The sequence below is a fragment of the Acinonyx jubatus genome, chromosome C1 (assembly GCF_027475565.1).
Source record: "Acinonyx jubatus isolate Ajub_Pintada_27869175 chromosome C1, VMU_Ajub_asm_v1.0, whole genome shotgun sequence".
In the NCBI taxonomy this organism is placed as follows: domain Eukaryota; kingdom Metazoa; phylum Chordata; class Mammalia; order Carnivora; family Felidae; genus Acinonyx; species Acinonyx jubatus.
Genome location: NC_069381.1, coordinates 84,025,869 through 84,046,508, shown reverse-complemented (window position 1 = coordinate 84,046,508; position 20,640 = coordinate 84,025,869). Strand labels below are relative to the sequence as shown.

Genomic DNA, 20,640 nt, shown 5'->3' with positions numbered 1-20,640 from the left:
TAATATATTCAAATAGATCCAATAGTCATTATTTGGTGCCTATAGTAGGCCAAGTACCATGGTAACAAAGAGAGCCTATCCTTGAAGGAACAAAGTCTAGCTTATTAAATTTAGCAATTCCTATCTCAAATTGAATATGCTCCAAATCCAAACAATGTAGCACCATAAATACGAGGATAAAATTTTCAATAGTGAAAAAAAATGATTGAAAAAAATTACCTTAAGTACTTTATATGAATATCAGAGAGAAAATTTGAATAATATATCTCTTTTTGTAATATATAAATAAGAGCATCAAACCTAGAGGAAAGAATACATAGATTTATGTATTAACCATCTCACTTTTGTAAATCTGCATTAGCAACAGTCCTAATGTGAAATGAAATTACAGCATTTTAGAGATAGAAGATGCTTTAGAAATCATCTAGTACAAATCTCTTCATTTTAAACTGAAGAAAATCATCTAGTACAAATCTCTTCATTTTAAACTGAACAGAGAAGTTAGATGACTTGCTCAAGGTCATATAATTACTAACTGGAAATATTAAGTTATATAGTTAAATACCAGGTTCCCTAGCTCTCACTATGTGTTACTGTAGAATTCCAGAGGACATCTGATGGACTTTATCTCTGTGTGGAAGCAGTGCAAGTTCCCAGCAATCTACATTTGGCATAGGCATCTGATTCTCCTGGAAAATCTATTCAAGGAAGTCTTTGTTTATTGTGCAACTAAGATCGTAAAAATGTACCTGTTAAAACAGCAGTGCCCTACTTTCTTTTCAAATGAATTTTAAAGGTCAGATTCTAAGCCAGGATGTACTATCTTTACTATTTTGCTTTTCCATTTCCAAACATGTACAACATCAATACATTTGCCTTGATAATTTAGATCTTAATTATTAATACAGTTACAATGTATTTTTTTAAGTATGTGAGATAATAGAAAAAATATATATTGGTATCTGCCCCTAGCTCTTGACACAGGGTTCCTGAAACCCTTGTAATTTCCTTAGTGATAAGAGCACTAGGAGCATCTTTTGTTCTAATATTTGGTCTTTGGCCCTGGTTCCTGACACAGGGTTCCTGAAACCCTTGTCATTTCCTGGGTGATCAACTGATCATGCCTATGTAACGAAAACTCCATAAAAATTCCAGTAGTATGAAGTTCAGAGAGCTTTCAGGATAACAAGCTATACACAGCATGAGGATGACACATCCTCCACAGGGACAGAAGCTCTTGCACTCAGGGCCCTCTGAAACCTGGTACTTATGTATCTCTTCATCTAATTGTTCATCTGTATCCTTTATCATATCCTTTAATAAAATGATATACAGGAAGTGTTTCTCTGAGTTCTATGAGCCACTCTAGCAAGTTAATCCAAGTTGAGGAGGGGATGGTGGGAACCTCCAATTTGTAGCCAAATTAGAGTTATGGGTAATCTGGTGACCTACTTACTACTTGCGACTGGCATCTGAACTAGGGTGGGAGCAGTCTTATGGGACTGAAACGCCAATCCATAGGATCTGACACTATCTGCAGGTAGATAGTGTCAGAATACAAGTTAAATTGTAGGATACCCAGCTGGTGTCACAGAGAATGGCTTGCGGTGAGGAAACCACATCTCCTCCCCAACATTTGATGACCAAAATGTCAGAAGTGAAGTGTTCTGGAGAAGGAGGAAAGGAGACACACAGCAGGAAAAAACTGGATTGTTTTTCTAATACCAACTTGAAAAGTAAAATATATACAATCAAATGATTATTGGTACTAGATCAACTGTAAAGAATTGCAATTTAATTTACAATTCTGCCTAAGGAATGTATAAACTCAAAATGGAAAAAAATACAAGTATTTCTAAGATTATACAAATACATAGGTTGGTTTTGGAGTACAATACAGGTAAAGCTAAATATTTTCATTTAATGCAAACCATAAATTCACAGCAAATTCATAAATAAGAAATCTACCAAAATGAAGATTATGTTCCACTTCTATTAATTTATAAGATTAATACTGTTTCTTCATTTTAAAGTGTACAACAGTTTCTCATTATTATTGAACACAACCTCTAAACAATCTTATATTTAAGATTTAATTTTACTCCTCCCTACATTTTCTTCTCTTGCCACCTAATTCCCCTTTTTTTTATCCTTTCAGGAATTGCTAATCCTCTGGTTTCCATATTATTGTTTCATTAAAATTTCCTATCTAAGAAATTTGCATACCAATAATCAACAAGGAACTGTGCTAAGTTCTCTCAAAAATGTAGCTTTATTCAATTCACTGTCAAAGCCTTATGAACTAGTCAACAAATTGCTACCCACATTTTTTAAGGTCTCTAGTTACTAAGCTCCCTGAACTCACTGGGGGTTCAGTGAGGCTCTCAGATTTATAGCAGGATCAGAAGAGTAAGAATGCTTAGATGTACCACTTTCACCTTTAACAGCTAAGACCTGAAAAATGCACTCTTTTTGATTACTAAAGTAAATGACACTATTTCATTCTGATGGCTTTGTTTTGGCTTCTTCTGTTTTTTGAAAATAGCATTTAATACTTTTAATTATTTTAAAAAGCCAGTATATTCTTTTAAAAATGTTGAAAACTGGGAAGGCTGGGTGGTCCAGTCAGTTGAGCCTCTGACTCTTGATTATGGCTCAGGTCACAAGCCCTGCGTCAGGCTCCACGCTGAATGTGGAGCCTGCTTGGGATTCTCTCTCTCTCTCTCTCTCTCTCTCTCTCTCTCTCTCTGCCCCTCAATCCTGCTCATGCTCTCTCTCTAAAATAAACAAATGAACAAATAAAATATTAAAAATAAGAAAAATGTAGAAAACTTAATTAGTAAAAACTTCAACCATCATCAATTACCCAAAAACATCTATATCTGGTATAGATTCTGTCAATAATTTTTATTTCAGTTTTTTGGAAAACCCTAAACCCCAGGACTTTAGTAGCAAAGGTGAAATAAAGCACCTAGACCATTTCATATTTCCACTTAAAAGTATTCTAACAACCTTTTGGGCTTCCTTATTACATGGGAAATAAAGTCTTGTAATCACAAAGTTCCACCTTTTCCTTTCCTTTCCTGAAGGAAAAAAATGGAATGTTAAAATTCAATAAAGTACCAAGAACAGGGCACCTGGGTGGCTCAAATGGTTAAGCATCTGGCTTTGGCTCAGGTAATGAACTTGAAGTTTGTGAGTTCGAGCCCTGTGTCAGGCTCTGTGCTGACAGCTCACAGCCTAGAGCCTGTTTTGGATTCTGTGTCTCCCTCTTTCTCTCTACCCCTCTCCTCCTCATGCTCTCTCTCTATCAAAAATAAATAAACATTAAAAATAAATTTTTAAAAACAAAAGTACCAAGAACATAACATCTATGATTACATCACCCAGAACTGATAAGTCTCAATCTTGTCACATTTGTTTATCTTCCCTTTTGTAAAGGAATAACATTACAATTAAAGTGATTAAAGTCAAAGTCCCCCAATAAGCCACAACTCTAAATCCCATTCCTTTCCCCCTCCTCAGTAGGAACCTATTATGAGTTTAGAGTCTATATTTTTAGTCTACTATTAAAAATTCTTTATACATATATAGATATAATAAGCCATAAGTACTTTAATATATATACATAACAAACTGCATACTTTATTCAGCATTTTCCTTACTTTATTCAGCATCTGATACACAGACCTAGCTCATTGCTTTTAACAACTCCAATGTTCCATCAAATGAGTAGACTTTTATTTACCCATTTTCCTACTGATAAACATTTAGCATTCTTTTCCTTTTAAAAATTTAAATTTAGGGGTGCCTGGGTGGCGCACCCGGTTGAGTATCCAACTTTGGGTCGGGCCATGATCTCAAGGCTCCTGAGTTTGAGCCCTGTGCGTCAGGCTCTGTGCTGACAGCTCAGAGCCTGGAGCCTGCTTTGGATTCTGTGTCTCCTTCTCTCTCTGCCCTGCCCCCACTTGCGCTTGCAAGCGCGCGCGCGCTCTCTCTTTCTCTCTGTTGAAAAGAAATTAAAAAAAATAAATTTATAAATTTTCTTAAAATCTTTAAAGTCGTTTCTAAACATTATATAAGCCACAAGAATTTTAAGCTCTTTTTCTAAAATTTAACATTTTATATGAGTTTTCAAGTCTCTTCCAGTTCTAACACACATAAACACACAATTCTGTTAATCTAATTTAAATTTTTTCATCTAAAACTTTTGCCTGAATTTTTCTTTTTATTTTATTATTTTGTTTCACTTTAGAGAGAGAGTGTGTGTGTGCACGAACAGGAGAGAGGAGCAGAGGGAGAGAGAAAGAGAGAGAGAACCTTAAGCAGGCTCCACACTCAGAGCAGATCCTGATGTGGGGCTCAATCCCATGACCCTAGGATCATGACCTGAGCCAAAATCAAGAGTCAGATGCTAAATCTACTGAGCCAGCCAGGCTACCCTGACTGAATTTTTAAATTATAAACTTTGAGTGTATATAGTAATATATAACACATATAATAATGAACTATTGTACAATTATTTAATTATTGTATTAAATAACAACAATATATAAATGCAATCTTTGTGTATGTGTGATTTGATACACCAATCATACTGCCAATACTGTTTTTTTTTAATGTTTTATTTATTTTGAGAGAGAGAGAGAGAGAGAGTATGCACATGTGAATGCACCCATGAGTAGAGGGAAGGGCAGGGACAGAGGAAAGAGAGAATTCCAAGCAGGCTCCACTCTTTCAGCACAGAGCCCAACGTGGGGCTCAATGCCACAAACCATGAGATCATGACCTAAGCTGAAATCAAGAGTCAAACACTCAACCGACTGAGCCACCTAGGTACCCCACACTGCTAGTACTTCTAAAAGTCCTTTGCAGAAATTGAAGAAGACACAAAGAAATGGAAAAAAAAAAAACCAAAAAACACATTCCATGCTCATGGATTGGAAGAATAAATATCGTTAAAATGTCAATACTACCCAAAGCAATCTACACTTTCAAGGCAATCCCAATCAAAATTGCACAGGCATTCTTTTCAAAGCTAAAGCAATCCTAAAATTTGTATGGAACCACAAAAGACCCCAAATATCCATAGTAATATTGAAAAAGAAAACAAAAGTGGGAGGTATCACAATCCCAGACTTTAGCCTCTACTACAAAGCTGTAACCATCAAGACAGTATGGTATTGGCACAAAAACAGACACAAAGACCAATGGAATAGAATAGAGAACCCAGAATTGAACCCAAAATGTATGGCCAACTAATCTTTGACAAAGCAGGAAAGAGCATCCAATGGAAAAAAGACAGTCTCTTTAACAAATGGTGCTGGGAGAACTGGACAGGAACATGCAGAAGAATGAAACTAGACCACTTTCTTACACCATACACAAAAATAAACTCAAAATGGATGAAAGACCTAAATGTGAGACAGGAAACCATCAAAACCCTAGAGGAGAAAACAGGCAACAACCTCTTTGACCTTGGCCACAGCAATTTCTTGCTCGACACATATCCAAAGGCAAGGGAATTAAAAGCAAAAATGAACTATTAGGACCTCATCAAGAGTAAAAGCTTCTGCACTGCAAAGGAAAAAAATCAACAAGACTAAAAGGCAACCGACAGAATGGGAAAAGATATTTGCAAATGACATATCGAATAAAAGGTTAGTATCCAAAATCTATAAAGAACTTACCAAACTCAACACCTGAAATACAAATAATGCAGTGAAGAAATGGGCAGAAGACATGAATAGATACTTTTCCAAAGAAGACATCCAGATGGCCAACCGACACATGAAGAGATGCTCAATGTCACTCATGATCAGGGAAATACAAATCAAAACCACACCGAGATACCACCTCATACCTGTCAGAATGGCTACAATGAACAACACAGGAAACTATGGATGCTGGCGAGGATGTGGAGAAACGGGAACCCTCTTGCACTGCTGGTGGGAATGCAAACTGGTGCAGCCGCTCTGGAAAAGTGTGGAGGTTCCTCAAAAAATTAAAAATAGAACTACCCTATGACCCAGCAATAGCACTACTAGATTTACTCAAAGGATACAGGAGTGCTGATGCACAGGGGCACATGTATCCCAATTTTTATAGCAGAGCTTTCAACAACAGCCAGATTATGGAAAGAGCCCAAATGTCCATCAACTGATGAATGGATAAAGAAGATGTAGTTTACATATACAACAGAATACTACTTGGCAATGAGAAAGAATGAAATCATGCCATTTGCAGCAATGTGGATGGAACTGGAAGGTATTATGGTAAGTGAAATAAGTTAGAGAAAGACAGATATCATATGTTTCACTTATATGTGGAACTTGAGAAACCTAACAGAAGACCATGGGGGAAGGGAAGGGGGAAAAAAGTTACAGAGAGGGAGGGAGGCAAACCACAAGAGACTCTTAAATACAGAGAACAAACTGAGGGTTGATGGGAGGGTTGGGGAAGGGGGGAAATGGGTGATGGGCATTGAGGAGGGCACTTGTTGGGATGAGCACTGGGTGTTATATGTAAGTGATGAACCATGGGAATTTACCGCCAAAACCAAAAGCACACTGTACACACTGTATGTTAGCCAATTTGACAGTAAATTACATTTAAAAAAATAATAATAAAATAAAAGTCCTTTGCACAAGGGATATTTCAGGGTTTGGTTAGTCACTCTAATAGAACTTGCACTTGCTTTCCAATCACTGTTTTTCCTCTGAATTGTTATAAATTTGGTATTTATAAAGTTAGTTTTATTTTTATTTATTCATTTATTTATTTATTTTTAGTTTTCTTTTTTTTTTTTTTTAAGTTTACTTATTTATTTTGAGAGAGAGGGAGAGCACGAGCAGGCAAAGGACAAAGAGAGAAAGGAAGAGAGAATCTGAAGCAGGTTCCACACAGTCAATGCAGAGCCTGATGCAGGGCTCAAACTCACAAGCGATGAGATCATTACCTTAGCCAAAATTAAGAGCTGGACACTTAACTGACAGAGCCATCCAGGCACTCCTAGTTTTATTATTTTTAAATCCCATTTTATAACATATGTACAACATAACTTCATTCACTGCAACTTGATGAGTTTGGATGATGGCTTAATTAAAATATTTTTGCACTTTGTACAAAAAAATATTAGTAAGCCTCTTTAGAGTTCAAAGAGGTTCTTGGTAGTTATTTATTTTTTATTTTGAGAGTGAGAGTGCAAGTAGGGGAGAGGAACAGAGGGTGAGAATCTTAAGCAGGCTCTATGCTTAGCCAGGGAGCCTGAAGGTAGGGGGGACTAGACACTGGGCTCCATCCTATGACCCTGGGATCTTGACCTGAGTCAAAATCAAGACACTCAGACTGAGCCACCCAGGTGCCCCAAGAACAAAAAGGTTTTACAAACACACTAGAAGGTACAAATTAAGTACATCTGATATGCTAATTAGATGTCTTTAATTTTCTTTAAAATAGCTTCCATACATCCTTGCTTTATAATGCGTTGTCAGCCAATTCTGAATTAAAGGCTTACATTTTTTAAACAACACACATTACATGAAGTATCATTAATGTACACTTCTGCTACCACCTCTACCTCCAAATTAGTCAGGATTAGTGAGAAATTAGTTGTATAAACCATCATTAATTACATTAGATATGCATTAACTAAGTTTTGAAATCTTCAAAACGTTATGTACCAATAATCTCTACTCATCTTTTCAGACTTAGATAAGGCCTTGTGTGTAAATCTGAAAATCAGTCTGGCTACAGACTTATTCCATAAGCTTACTATGTATATGTATAATCTTTAGGTCTGTACATGAAGCTCATTGTTTCTACTGCAACAATAATATCTGGGGGCCCCTGGGTGGCTGAGGTGATTGACTCTTGATTTTGGCTCAGGTCATGATCTCACAGTTTTGGGATTGAGCCCCGTGCTGGACTCCATGCTGATAGCGTGCAGCCTGCTTGGGATTTTCTCTCCCTCGCTCTCTGCCCCTTCCTCACTTGCATGCAGGCACAATCTGTCTCAAAATAAATAAACATTTAAAATAATAATAATAATAATCATATTGGTATTTTGCTGATGCATCTCCAGCTACTAAAAGTCCTAAGAGACCAAATGTTTAGTCAGTATTTTTAAACTGTAATAAAATTTACATAGATTTTTATACAGACAACTAAGTACCTAAGAAATTCTGCACATCAATTTTCCTTCTATTGTAAAAACAAAAGACTAAATTTCTTAACTTATGGTTTTTAGAGTAAGCTATATTTACATTTTCTAAACAGTAGTTCTGAAATATACTCCCTAAGTACAATATAATAATCTACTAGCTGTTAATGACATAATACAGTACATATGAAAACACACAAATTACAAAGTGACAGGAAAATATAAGTTCATATTATATTCTAGTCAGAAATATCTATTGGTAAAAACAGATCTTTTAAGATTTTCCCAAGTGTGAACAGAAAAAGTAAATAAATACATATAGAAATACTGACCTCAGTTGCAACTTTTTGTCCATTATCCTCCATGATGCCAAACTTTAAAACTGCAACCTATAACTGTATGCTAAATAATGACAAATAAAATTTATCACAACTGCCTCTACTTCTGACACTGGCATCTATATATCTTCCTTTCAAATTACCTCAAACGTCGCTACTGCATTCCCTAAAAGTAGCAACAATATGTCATGCTTGAAATCCATAATAATCCTGTGGAAAATCCAAAAGCTTTCTTTTTTTATTAAAGTGAAAGAAAAATGAACTGAAGATAATTTACATTATCGGTATAATCAATTTTGTTTCTATGATAGAAATAGTAACTTCCACTAAATTAGTTCACTTTTAAGTGCTTAAAGACAAGCACAATCCTGCTCAGTAACACTTAACAACCAACTCTTTACTATCTAAAGTTCCTATTACAATCTAAGTAAAACAACTTTTCATTGTTTCTCCTTCCCTTTCTTCCTCAACGTGTCAAATGTCTGTTTACCTAAGGCAATATCACCTACATATAAATAATAGTACTGTCAATTTTTAACTTGTTCTTTCAGGACTACAGAATTTCCATTCTTACATTCAGTAAAATCAATAGTACTCAAATATTTCTTCAATTATACAAATATAAAACGTATTTGCATTCTAATTTTTAGATTTAAAATTGTTCAGTATTATTTATTGTATTCTTTACATAATATCAGTCATTTGGAAAACAGTATAGCTCTAAGATCCCCTTTGAGGGGCAACTGGGTCATGATCTCATGGGTCATGGGATCAAGCCCCACGCTGAGCGTGGAGCCTGCTTAAGATTCTCTCTCCCTCTGCCCCTCTCCCCCACTCCACTTACACACACTCGCTCTCCCAAATTTAAAAAAAAAAAAAAAAAGAGGGGCACCTGGGTGGCTCAGTCAGTTGGGTGTCCGACTTTGGCTCAGGTCATGATCTCGTGGTTCGTGGGTTTGAGCCCCACATTGGGCTCTCTGCTGTTAGCGTAGAGCCTGCTTCAGATCCTCCGTCCCCCTCTCTCTCTGCCCCTCCCCCACACGTGCATGTGCTCTCTCTCTCAAAAATAAACATTATAACTTAAAGAAAAAAAGAAATAGTATAAGTATGTAAACGGCTATAACCTAAGGTGCTAGAGAAAAATATCATAGGAAAATTATGATACCTTATGTCAACTTCGTTAAACTCATAAACTCAAACAGTCCCTTACTCTGTATGGTGCTAGGTTAGAACTGGCTAACCACAAAGTCCGCACAAAACTAGGAAGACAAGAGTGATGCAAGAGCCATTACACCCAGAAAATTTGCAGGATTACATGTGGTAAAACAGAAACAGAGAAACAGATTCCAGTTATCTTCACTCTTCCCTGCACTGGGTCAGCTCTTCCTCACAACTGCTGATCCTACTGCATAAGAGTGGACTCAGGCTCTCCACCAGACTCTTGATGTGGACAGTGAAAGACAGCTACAAAGAGAGGATAGCTTTCTCTACACTCCCCCACCAGCTCCATTACATGATCCTATTCTGGCTACAGGACATGCTTTCCTTCCTAGATGGTTTTGAAAGCTCTGACTTGAGTATACACACTAGTCTTTCAGGAAGGCTGCTTAGTGACTTCTCAGTAATCCTTCACCACTCTCTTTTTTGACCATGACTTCCCCTGCTTCTCTCACAGTTGTCACAGGTCTTATTCCTATCATAAATCCCTTATTCTATAATAGTAAGGGTTCTGTTTCTCTATTGAGCCCTGATACAGTTTTTGGTACCAAATGTGGTTTCTAGGGTAACAGAACTACAGTGATAGTAATTTGGAATCACTTTTCTGACCTGACTAGATTTAAGGCCATTAATGATCCTATTACCAGTGGTAAGGAGCCACTGGTAGTTCATCATGTTAAGGCAGAAATTAAATTATTCCCTGTAGGGGCACCTGGGTGCCTCAGTTGGTTAAGTGTCTGACTCTGGATTTCAGCTCAAGTCATGATCTCACGATCATGGAGCCCCACGTCAAGTCCTCACTGAGCGTGGAGCCTGCTTGGGATTCTCTCTCTCCCCCTCTCTCTGCTCTTTCCCCACCAGTGTGTGCACGGGTATTCTCTTTCTCTTTCAAAATAAATAAATAAACTTAAAAAAATTATCGTCTATAAATACCTATAATCAACATAAGGCTTTAGGTGATCAAGTAGTTGCTGCCACAAACATTTTACTGGAAATTGGCATCTAATGGTGTTCATTTGTTGTTTCCAAGGTAACTAAGAAGACTTGGAGAAAAAAAAATAATGAACTTGAGACCCTAAATTCACAGACCATGGTTCAAGTAAGGTATCAGAAAGTTTCCATGACTGCCTTAAAACAACTTGTCTCTTTTAGCTACAAAGTCAGTATTTCTGAAAAAGAAATCCAAAGTCTGATCCTGTCAAGGACTTGAAATAAAAAGCAAATTGACTTTACAACTTCATAGGGCCCCAGGATCCTACATTCTATATATTTTTACAATCTCTATATCCTAGCACATGTCCAGATATTAAAATACGTCTGAGGATTGTAGTAGGCTGAATAATGGCCCCCAAAGATAAAGGTCCTAATCCTTAGAACTTGTAAATGATACCTTATTTGGAAAAGGGGATTTTTAAAATGAAATTAAGTTAAGGATCCTGAGACAGGAAGATTATCCTGGATTAGCTAAATGAGCCCTAAATACAAGTGTCCTTACGAAAGACAGACAGAAAAGGAGAACACAAATACGTAAGAGGAGAAGGCAGTGTGAAGATGGATCCAGAGAGAGATTTGAAGATGCTGGCCTTGTCCGTGAGTAATGCAGCCACAAACCAAGGAAGGAAACTGGGAGAAGAAAGGAATGGATACTTCCTTAGAGCCTCCAGAGTCTTTGATTACCAGCCTCTCTGATTATCGGCCTAATGATACTGATTTTGGAGTTCTGGCCTCCAGAATTCTGGGAGAATAGATTTCTCTTCATTTAAGCAACCAAGCTGGGATAATTTGTTACAGCAGCCACAGGAAATCAATACAAGAATCTATATTTTAAATTTTTAATTGTTCTCCATTCTATGTCTACTTAGGCAGAAAGCATTTACAATGTTTAGGAGGAAGACTGGTTAAAATTAAGCTTTCAGGGGCACCGGGGTGGCTCAGTCAGTTAAGCGTCATCTGACTGCAGCTGGGGTCATGACCTCGCAGGTCTGTGAGTTTGAGCCTCGTCTCAGGCTCTGTGCTAATGGCTCAGAGCCTGGAGCCTGCTTCAGATTCTGTGTCTCCCTCTCTCTCTGCCCCTTCCCCACTTACTCTCTGTCTCTCAAAATTGAATAAATGTTAAAAAAAATTTTTTTTAAGAAAATAAAATTAAGTTTTCAGTACTCAAACGAATAAATCAGTTAACCAGGAAAGCTGGTTTACATTGAAGAGTGCATACAACAGTTCCTCTCACACAGTTTGTGCTTAATAAATATTTTTAAAAATAAATGCCAGACTCAAAAAAAAAAACCAAGGATACCAAATAAATAAGATATTACTCTAGTGATGTTCTGTCACGGAAAATTTGAAGCCCATCCACTTGGTTCACAGAACTAAATGGTTAATAACATTTCTATAGGGAAGGTAAGGACTTAACTAAATGTTACAAAGTAATTCTTCTACTAGTGCTTATTTTAGAAAACATCCATTTCTTTCTTATCTTAAAGGACATGAAAGACAAAGAATACACAGATCATCACATTTTTATTCATGTCTTTGTTTTTTATAACCTAAAATATTAATAGCAGATAATCAGATATAATTTATAAACTAGAAAACAATTCCCAATCTAAAATTTTCTGTTCACACTAGACTATTTTCAAATTGGCTCCTTTAAACATGATTTATTGTCCAGGGCGCCTGGGTGGCTCAGTCTGTTAAGCGTCTGACTTCAGTTCAGGTCACGATCTCACAGTTTGTGAGTTCAAGCCCTGTGCGTTGGGCTCTGTGCTGACAGCTCAGAGCCTGGGGCCTGCTTTGGATTCTGTGTCTCCCTCTTTCTCTGCCCCTCCCCTGCTCACGTCTGTCTCTCTCTCAAAAATAAAAGTTTAAAAAAAATTTTAAAAATAAACATGATTTATTGTCCAGTTACAGTTATACTACATGAGTCAGAACATGCCATCTAAAACATATCTATGTATATGCAGAAAACCAAACATAATATAATAATTCTATAAGTGTTATTACCCAAGCACTAACATTAATAACAAGGTTACAGCATTTTTCAAATGTTTAAGTATTAAAATGTACAAGGATAATCAAGAATGATGTTTAGCCATTTATTTAATTCAGCCTGAGGAAAAACCTGAAAGATCAGGGACCTTAAGATGTTTTTCTTTGCACCACTCACAAATGGTAAAAATTTTAGAAAAACATGTTTAAAATAATTTAACTGAAATTAGAACATATAGAATGAGCTGGTATTTATGGGTTTATAGTTTGACAGACTGTCAAGGACAAATTTTGTTTTTTTTAACTCTAGCTATTAACTGTGCTTGGGTATTTAAGGAAAGATTACCACCCTCCCCTAAGGACAAAATTCCACTATTAGAATTCAAATTCTGTGTAGTGGTGGTTTTTTTAACCACCGCCCTTTCTAAACAGGAAATTGCAACCACTCCCAGGTAAGCCTACAGTCTTAGGAGATTACGTATATATGGGTTCATACACGGATTATGAGTACATTTTGATTATGCTTATTCAATATTTACTGTTCAAGTCTCATGGCACTCTGCCTACTAACTGATGGGACAGCCTTCAGACTCTCACAGCTCTATCCTCCATATAGCCGACGTCTTAATAAACTGTAGACCTGATCACATTCCTTCTCTTTTTGTAAAATTTAACTAACTCCCTACCAATAGAAGATACAGTACAAACTCACATAACACAGCCCCTCACAAATCTGGCCCCAACCTAAATTCCCTGCCATAAACTATGACCTGTCTCAGACACTTTTCTTCGTGCATTCTCTGAACAAATATCCCTTTTTAAAAAACACTTTTCCTCTTCTTTACCTGTAGAACTTGTACATTTATAGGCCTTAAGATACAAGTCTACTCTCAGTGAAATTTTCCTAAGTTTCAAGGAGACTGAAGCCTTCCCTCTACTATATTCCAATGTAATTTTATACTTGTATTTTATAATACCACTTATAAATTTTATTAATCTAATTTGTTGACATATATGCACTTCTGTGTTTCATTTATCATTGTATATCTTGCATTTCCTTACCTGGGCCTATCACATACTAGGCGTTTACTCTGTATTAGATTTATAAAATAAGTAAACTCCACAATAAGTAAATTCTCAGAAGGTTAGAATGATCCTTGCGAATTAAGTCTCTCTGTATAATAAATAAAAGGTAGAGGCACCCATGCAGAAATTGGTTCTCATGAAATGTTTTCTAATAATTGTAACTTCACAAGAGATGTTAAATTAATAAAAGAACATTTACTGAGCACCCTACAGCTCATCAGATATTGCACTAGGTGCTTTACAGGCATCATCTCATTTAAATCTCATTTAATCTGGGGGCGCCTGGGTGGCTCAGTTGGTTAAGCATCCCACTCTTGATTTCGGCTCAGGTTATGATCTCTTGGTTTGTGGGTTCGAGTCCTGCATCGGGCTCTGTGCTATGTGCAGCCTGTTTGGGCTGCCCCTCCCCTGCTCCTCCCCTGCTCTCTCAAAAAATAAACTAAAAACAAAATAATTTAAAATAAATAAATAAATCTCATTTAATCTGTAAAAGGAGGAATCACTCATTTTATAGATTTAAAACTGTAGGTTCTGAGATATTAAGTATATAATTTGCCTTGCATAACATGTCAGAGCTCAAATACAAAGCAAGACTTCTTTCAAAGCTACCAATTCATGGCTTATGAGTTTTTGCAGTAAGTCTTTTGCATGGTCTTCACAGTGAAGGCTCAGTGTTTAAGGAAGTCTAAGTTTTAGAGGGACAGTCAGCATAGTAAATTAGAGTATGCCTCTGGACTCAGACTGCCTAATTTCACATTCTGTCCCCACCACTTGATAAATAAAGCAAACTATTTAACCGCTCTGTCCCTCCTCTCCTTCATGTATAATATGGAGGAAAAACAGTATGTACCCCACATGTGGCACAGTTATGAGGATTACAAGGTATCAATCAGATAAAATGGTTAAAATACAATGCTTTATTTGAATATTCATTGAATATCTTTATAAGATTTACTCATGTTAAAAAATACTACTAGAAATGTTTAAAATTGGCTTTAAAGAATACATGAGTTTAGAAAAAACTTCACATCCAACTTTTACAGAAAAAGTAGGTAAAGCAGGTGTAAAGTTGTATGTAGGCACTCTCTTATTAAAATGTGGGGGTTTTTCATTTTTTTTTTTTTTTTAGCATTTTACCTGTTGTGACCTAAGAGTTTCTGCTTCATCTTAAGCTCTAATTTCTACTATATTACCTGATCCAGCATACTTTTTCAATCAAAACATTTATCTTCAGACAGCAACTGGTTCTTTAGGTTTTGAGTGGTATCTAAAAAATGATACACTATGGCACAAAAACAGACACATAGACCAATGGAATAGAATAGAAACCCCAGAACTAGACCCACAAACGTATGGCCAACTCATCTTTGACAAAGCAGGAAAGAACATCCAATGGAAAAAAGACAGTCTCTTTAACCAATGGTGCTGGGAGAACTGGACAGCAACATGCAGAAGGTTGAAACTAGACCACTTTCTCACACCATTCACAAAAATAAACTCAAAATGGATAAAGGACCTGAATGTGAGACAGGAAACCATCAAAACCTTAGAGGAGAAAGCAGGAAAAGACCTCTCTGACCTCAGCCGTAGCAATCTCTTACTTGACACATCCCCAAAGGCAAGGGAATTAAAAGCAAAAGTGAATTACTGGGACCTTATGAAGATAAAAAGCTTCTGCACAGCAAAAGGAAACAACCAACAAAACTAAAAGGCAACCAACGGAATGGGAAAAGATATTTGCAAATGACATATCGGACAAAGGGCTAGTATCCAAAATCTATAAAGAGCTCACCAAACTCCACACCTGAAAAACAAATAACCCAGTGAAGAAATGGGCAGAAAACATGAATAGACACTTCTCTAAAGAAGACATCCGGATGGCCAACAGGCACATGAAAAGATGTTCAACGTCGCTCCTTATCAGGGAAATACAAATCAAAACCACACTCAGATATCACCTCACGCCAGTCAGAGTGGCCAAAAGGAACACATCAGGAGACTATAGATGCTGGAGAGGATGTGGAGAAACGGGAACCCTCTTGCACTGTTGGTGGGAATGCAAATTGGTGCAGCTGCTCTGGAAAGCAGTGTGGAGGTTCCTCAGAAAATTAAAAATAGACCTACCCTATGACCCAGCAATAGCACTGCTAGGAATTTATCCAAGGGATACAGGAGTACTGATGCATAGGGGCACTTATACCCCAATGTTTATAGCAGCACTCTCAACAATAGCCAAATTACGGAAAGAGCCTAAATGTCCATCAACTGATGAATGGATAAAGAAATTGTGGTTTATATACACAATGGAATACTACATGGCAATGAGAAAGAATGAAATATGGCCTTTTGTAGCAACGTGGATGGAACTGGAGAGTGTGATGCTAAGTGAAATAAGCCATACAGAGAAAGACAGATACCATATGGTTTCACTCTTATGTGGATCCTGAGAAACTTAACAGAAACCCATGGGGGAGGGGAAGGAAAAAAAAAAAAGAGGTTAGAGTGGGAGAGAGCCAAAGCATAAGAGACTGTTAAAAACTGAGAACAAACTGAGGGTTGATGGGGGGTGGGAGGGAGGGGAGGGTGGGTGATGGGTATTGAGGAGAGCACCTTTTGGGATGAGCACTGGGTGTTGTATGGAAACCAATTTGACAATAAATTTCATATAATAAAAAAATAAAAATAAAAAATGATACACTAACAAGAATTCTGAGTAGCCAATTTAGATAGAGAAGCCGGGTAACATTCAAGCTTATAAAGTAAAAACTCTCATATTGTATACCAAACACTCTCAAATCTACATAGCAAAGACACTTAAAAATCCACTAAAAATATATAACCACAGCACTACACTCTTTCATTAAAGGAGACAAGTTGAATATACTTAGAATATGCTTGCTGTTTAGAGGGTCGAAATCTAATGTTACACTACCAATTCACATTGATCTGAACTTTAATAATAAATTCATACACATGAATAAAAATATTAACTGCTGGTTTGATAATATTCAAATGGAGATGTTCAATGACATTAGTAATTGTTGGTTTGATTTCAGTTACCCAGACAGATCATGAATTTACTCTTAATTTTTTTGTAGTTTCCTAAACATGCACAAAAATTCCACAGATTAATATCAAATAGAAAGTTCCTTCTCTAAAACTTTCAGAAGGAAAGAAGTTCAAAAGTTGCACTTCACAGCTACTGAATGATAAGACTGGGCTTTAACCAACTGAGTTGGTTCTAATGTTTATCCAGTCATGCATTCATCATATTGAGTTCCTACTGAGTGAAAGGCACATCTGAGGATACAAATTATAACCATTTCAAATATAACTGAGACAGTGTAAATAGTGTGTGTAGACCCTACGGTCAATTATTTGACCTGTCTGACCTTTAATATTCTCATCTATACAATGGGGATGAAAGGAAATAGAACATGCCACCCCAAAAACATGCCACTTTAGCATATTGGCTGTTTTCAGTTGTAGGTACTTAGAAAAAAGATTTTTAATGTTTGTCAGGCTCTGCACTGACAGTGTTCCTGATGCAGGGCTCAAATCCATGAAACTGTGAGATTATGACCTGAGCAGAAATCAAGAGTCAGATGCTTAACTGACTGAGCCACCCAGGTGCCCCTGGGCATTTAACAATTTTTAACAGCAAAAGCAGGGGAGGCTTTCCCCAAACCTCCCTTATCTGCCTAAAAACAAATCCTCTAAAAGGAACTCAGTTGTCATAAATCCCCTCCCCAAAGGAGTTTCATCAACCAGGGAGGATTGAGTCACTATAGGAGAGCAGATTAGAAATTAACACCACACCCAGATAAACCTTGTCACAAACTATCTTACCTCTAATCTGTTCTTCTAAGGGCCCATTTATCTTTCCTAAAAATCACTTACTCTCCCCTATGAAACCTACATGTCCCTTTTCTTTTCCCTCTTAAAATGGTATTTAATCCTGAATGCTAAAGCTATTTCTATGAGTTTCTAATTTTCCCTGAGTGTGTATGTATACCTTGTATACATGGGGAACACATGTTAATAAACTGTTTTTCTCCTGTTAATCTTTTATTGTAAGGGTCTTAGCTAGGAACTCAGAATATCAGAGGGAAAATTATTTTCCTCCCCTATATGTCCCCTGGTGGCAAAGGATGGGATTGCTGAGACACCCCGCTCACTCTAGAGCTTACAGATGGACCCCGGAAGAACTGGCAGAAGCCAGAAACGGTAAGAAATCTTACAAAACCAGCTCTCCTTGATTTGTCAGTAATGCCCAGTCCAGAGAGGAAGGTGAAATTTCACTGTCCCTTCCTTTCCAAATTCAGATTAGCAGAAGAAAAACACTTGTAAATATTAGTTCTCTGAATTAACAGTCTTGGGAATTTGGTTTGGGGTACCCATTGGTTACTGATCCTTGTCTCCCAAGGTACAGCTATTACTTTCCTATTTGCCTCATTTTGTGCCCTGAGAATTTGGCTTGGCTTTCTGCTTGCCTGGGGCATGCTGGTTATTGGTTCTTGAGTGTGTAAGTGGCTCAACCATCAGGTTAGGAGCCAGAAGAATATGGAATAAGAATATAAGAATACAGAATATAGAATAGGAGCTGGACAGAAATGTGGGTCACATCCCATTGGAAACTAGCATCCTACTGACTGTTGCCAGCTGTGGGGGGGGGGGGGGTAGGATGAGGTGGGGACGTGTTGTCTCTTTCTTTTGGCTATCTTTGAGAGTGGTTCTGGAGGGCTGCAACTTTTTTACCTTCTTTGGGGATGTCTCTTGCATTAAGTTATAAATGGTATTGGTTTTGGTTTTGAGTCACTTGATAGGTATACCCTTGGTTTAAAAAAAAAAGAAAAAAAATTTATTTATTTTTAATTATTTTTAATGTTTATTTTTGAGAGAGAGTGAGAGACAGAGCATGAACAGGAGAGGGGCACAGAGAGATAGGACACAGAATCCAAAGCAGGCTCCAGGCTCCCAGATGTCAGCATGGAGCCCAATGCAGGGCTCAAACCCACGAACCCTGAAATCATGATCTGAGCCAAAGTTGGATGCTCAGCTGACTGAGCCACCCAGGCATCCCAGGAAAAAAAAAAAAAAATTTTTTTTTTAACGTTTATTTATTCCTGAGACAGAGAGAGACAGAGCACGAACGGGGGAGGGGCAGAGAGAGAGGGAGACACAGAATCGGAAGCAGGCCCCAGGCCCCGAGCCATCAGCCCAGAGCCCGATTTGGGGCTCGAACTCACGGACCGCGAGATCGTGACCCGAGCTGAAGTCGGACGTTTAACCGACTGAGCCACCCAGGCGCCCCGGAAAAAAATATTTTTAAAGGAGTTCAATACTGCCAGGAATATTTACTGTTTATCCCAGCTGAAACCTGATAGATAATGAGATATTTGAAAGGATTTTTTATTTTTATTTTTAAAAAATTTTTTTAAACGTTTTATTTATTTTTGAGACAGGGAGAGACAGAGCATGAACAGGGGAGGGTCAGAGAGAGGGAGACACAGAATCTGAAACAGGCTTCAGGCTCCGAGCTGTCAGCACAGAGCCCGACGCGGGGCTCAAACTCACGGACCACGAGATCATGACCTGAGCCGAAGTGCCGAAGTCGGCCGCTTAACCAACTGAGCCACCCAGGCGCCCCTTGAAGGGATTTTTTAAAGGAGCTCTCTGGTCAAAAGTTAGTCTACCTGGAAGCTGATATTCAGAGCCTGATGGGAGGTTTTTGTTTTTTAAGGCCGCTCTTGTTCTATTTCATCCTGTTCCTCCCATGGGAACTTTACAGTCAACTGAAACCTCTTCTTGAACCCCTGCTGACCATATGCTCTGCCAACTCTGTCCACCTCCCTCTTGTTGGCATGATTTTGCTGAGGATAATCTGGAACTTCACTGGCTTCTTTGGGGAACCTAACATCTTCCCAAACTTGTTCCTCTAAGACCTCTCTCCCTTCCCATGGTTTCCGCTCCTCCTTCCTTTTTTCGCCACCTTCAGATCTTCCATTCAGTTCCCTGAATTCTTCAGGCCCCTACTTCCTCCATCCCTCTGTCCACCTGCAAGACTTCTCCCTTCCCACTTCAGCCCTCAGATGCCTACTGTCACTTGAACTTGAAGCAGCTGGAGTCAGAGACAACTACCCAGAAGCAACTACCTGATGCTGAAAAGGGAAATGGAGCTATTTGGAAACTGGGCAAATGAATAATCTTCAAAGTCTTCTCAACAAATATTGCAAAAAGCTTTAGCCATCTGAGCAGGTAACCTCATCTTCTTCCATCTGCCATAAACACAATTTGGATCCAACTGTTCTTTTACAAACTAGAGAGTTTTATATTATTGAACCTGACACATGGTACAATAATTTAAGAATTTAAAAGAAAAGCTGTAAGATCTCTATTTGTGTTTTTCTGTAGGTTTTAGATGTGTGACATTTTTCTACCTTTGGATGGTCTTGCCAAAATTAATTTGTAAAAGAGCTCAATTTAACTGAATTAAAGAAAAAGAAGTGCTATATTAATTTAGTATTCTCTCAGAAATACAGAAACTAACTCAAATTTTAAGTTCACATGACTCAGTTAATCTTTGGCAAATAAGAATATTGTTGAATTAGTTCAAAAAAGCAAAAAAAAAAAAAAACAACAACAACAAACCAGCCAAACAAAAAATGGATATATCTCCAGAGTTGTCAGCATTAAATATAATAGACATACAGCTTTTCTACCTGGGTTTACTAGTCAAATAAGCATATGTTATCTCTGTGTTACAAAATTGGTCAGCAGGAAAAGTAATTTAATAAGATGGCTAGTTGCCATCTCATGAAATTTTCATGAATAATTTAAACATATTTATTT

At 37.5% G+C, this 20,640-nt stretch overlaps 1 protein-coding gene and 1 long non-coding RNA gene across 6 annotated transcripts in view; one reads left to right on the top strand and one right to left on the bottom strand.

Moving 5' to 3' along the window:
• Positions 1-20,640, bottom strand: part of SLC35A3 (solute carrier family 35 member A3) — a 54,640-nt gene that overhangs the window by 27,406 nt on the left and 6,594 nt on the right. The window contains exon 2 of one of the 5 annotated variants that reach the window (XM_027058502.2): positions 220-300. The exons of 3 other annotated variants lie outside the window; for them this stretch is intronic. Coding sequence is in view for 1 of the 2 variants with exons in the window: in XM_053214516.1 (XP_053070491.1) it covers positions 8,494-8,526 (33 nt within the window). In the remaining variant the exon portion in view is untranslated. Of the gene's footprint in view, positions 1-219; positions 301-8,493; positions 9,330-20,640 lie in introns of those variants that run through there. One more of the 5 variants, XM_053214516.1, reaches the window with a different exon arrangement.
• The window catches only part of LOC128313938 (uncharacterized), a 62,986-nt gene that overhangs the window by 38,844 nt on the left and 3,502 nt on the right, over positions 1-20,640 (top strand). Inside the window, exon 2 of the long non-coding RNA XR_008295082.1 lies at positions 19,874-20,046. This is a non-coding gene — a long non-coding RNA (uncharacterized LOC128313938). The remainder of the gene's footprint in view (positions 1-19,873; positions 20,047-20,640) is intronic.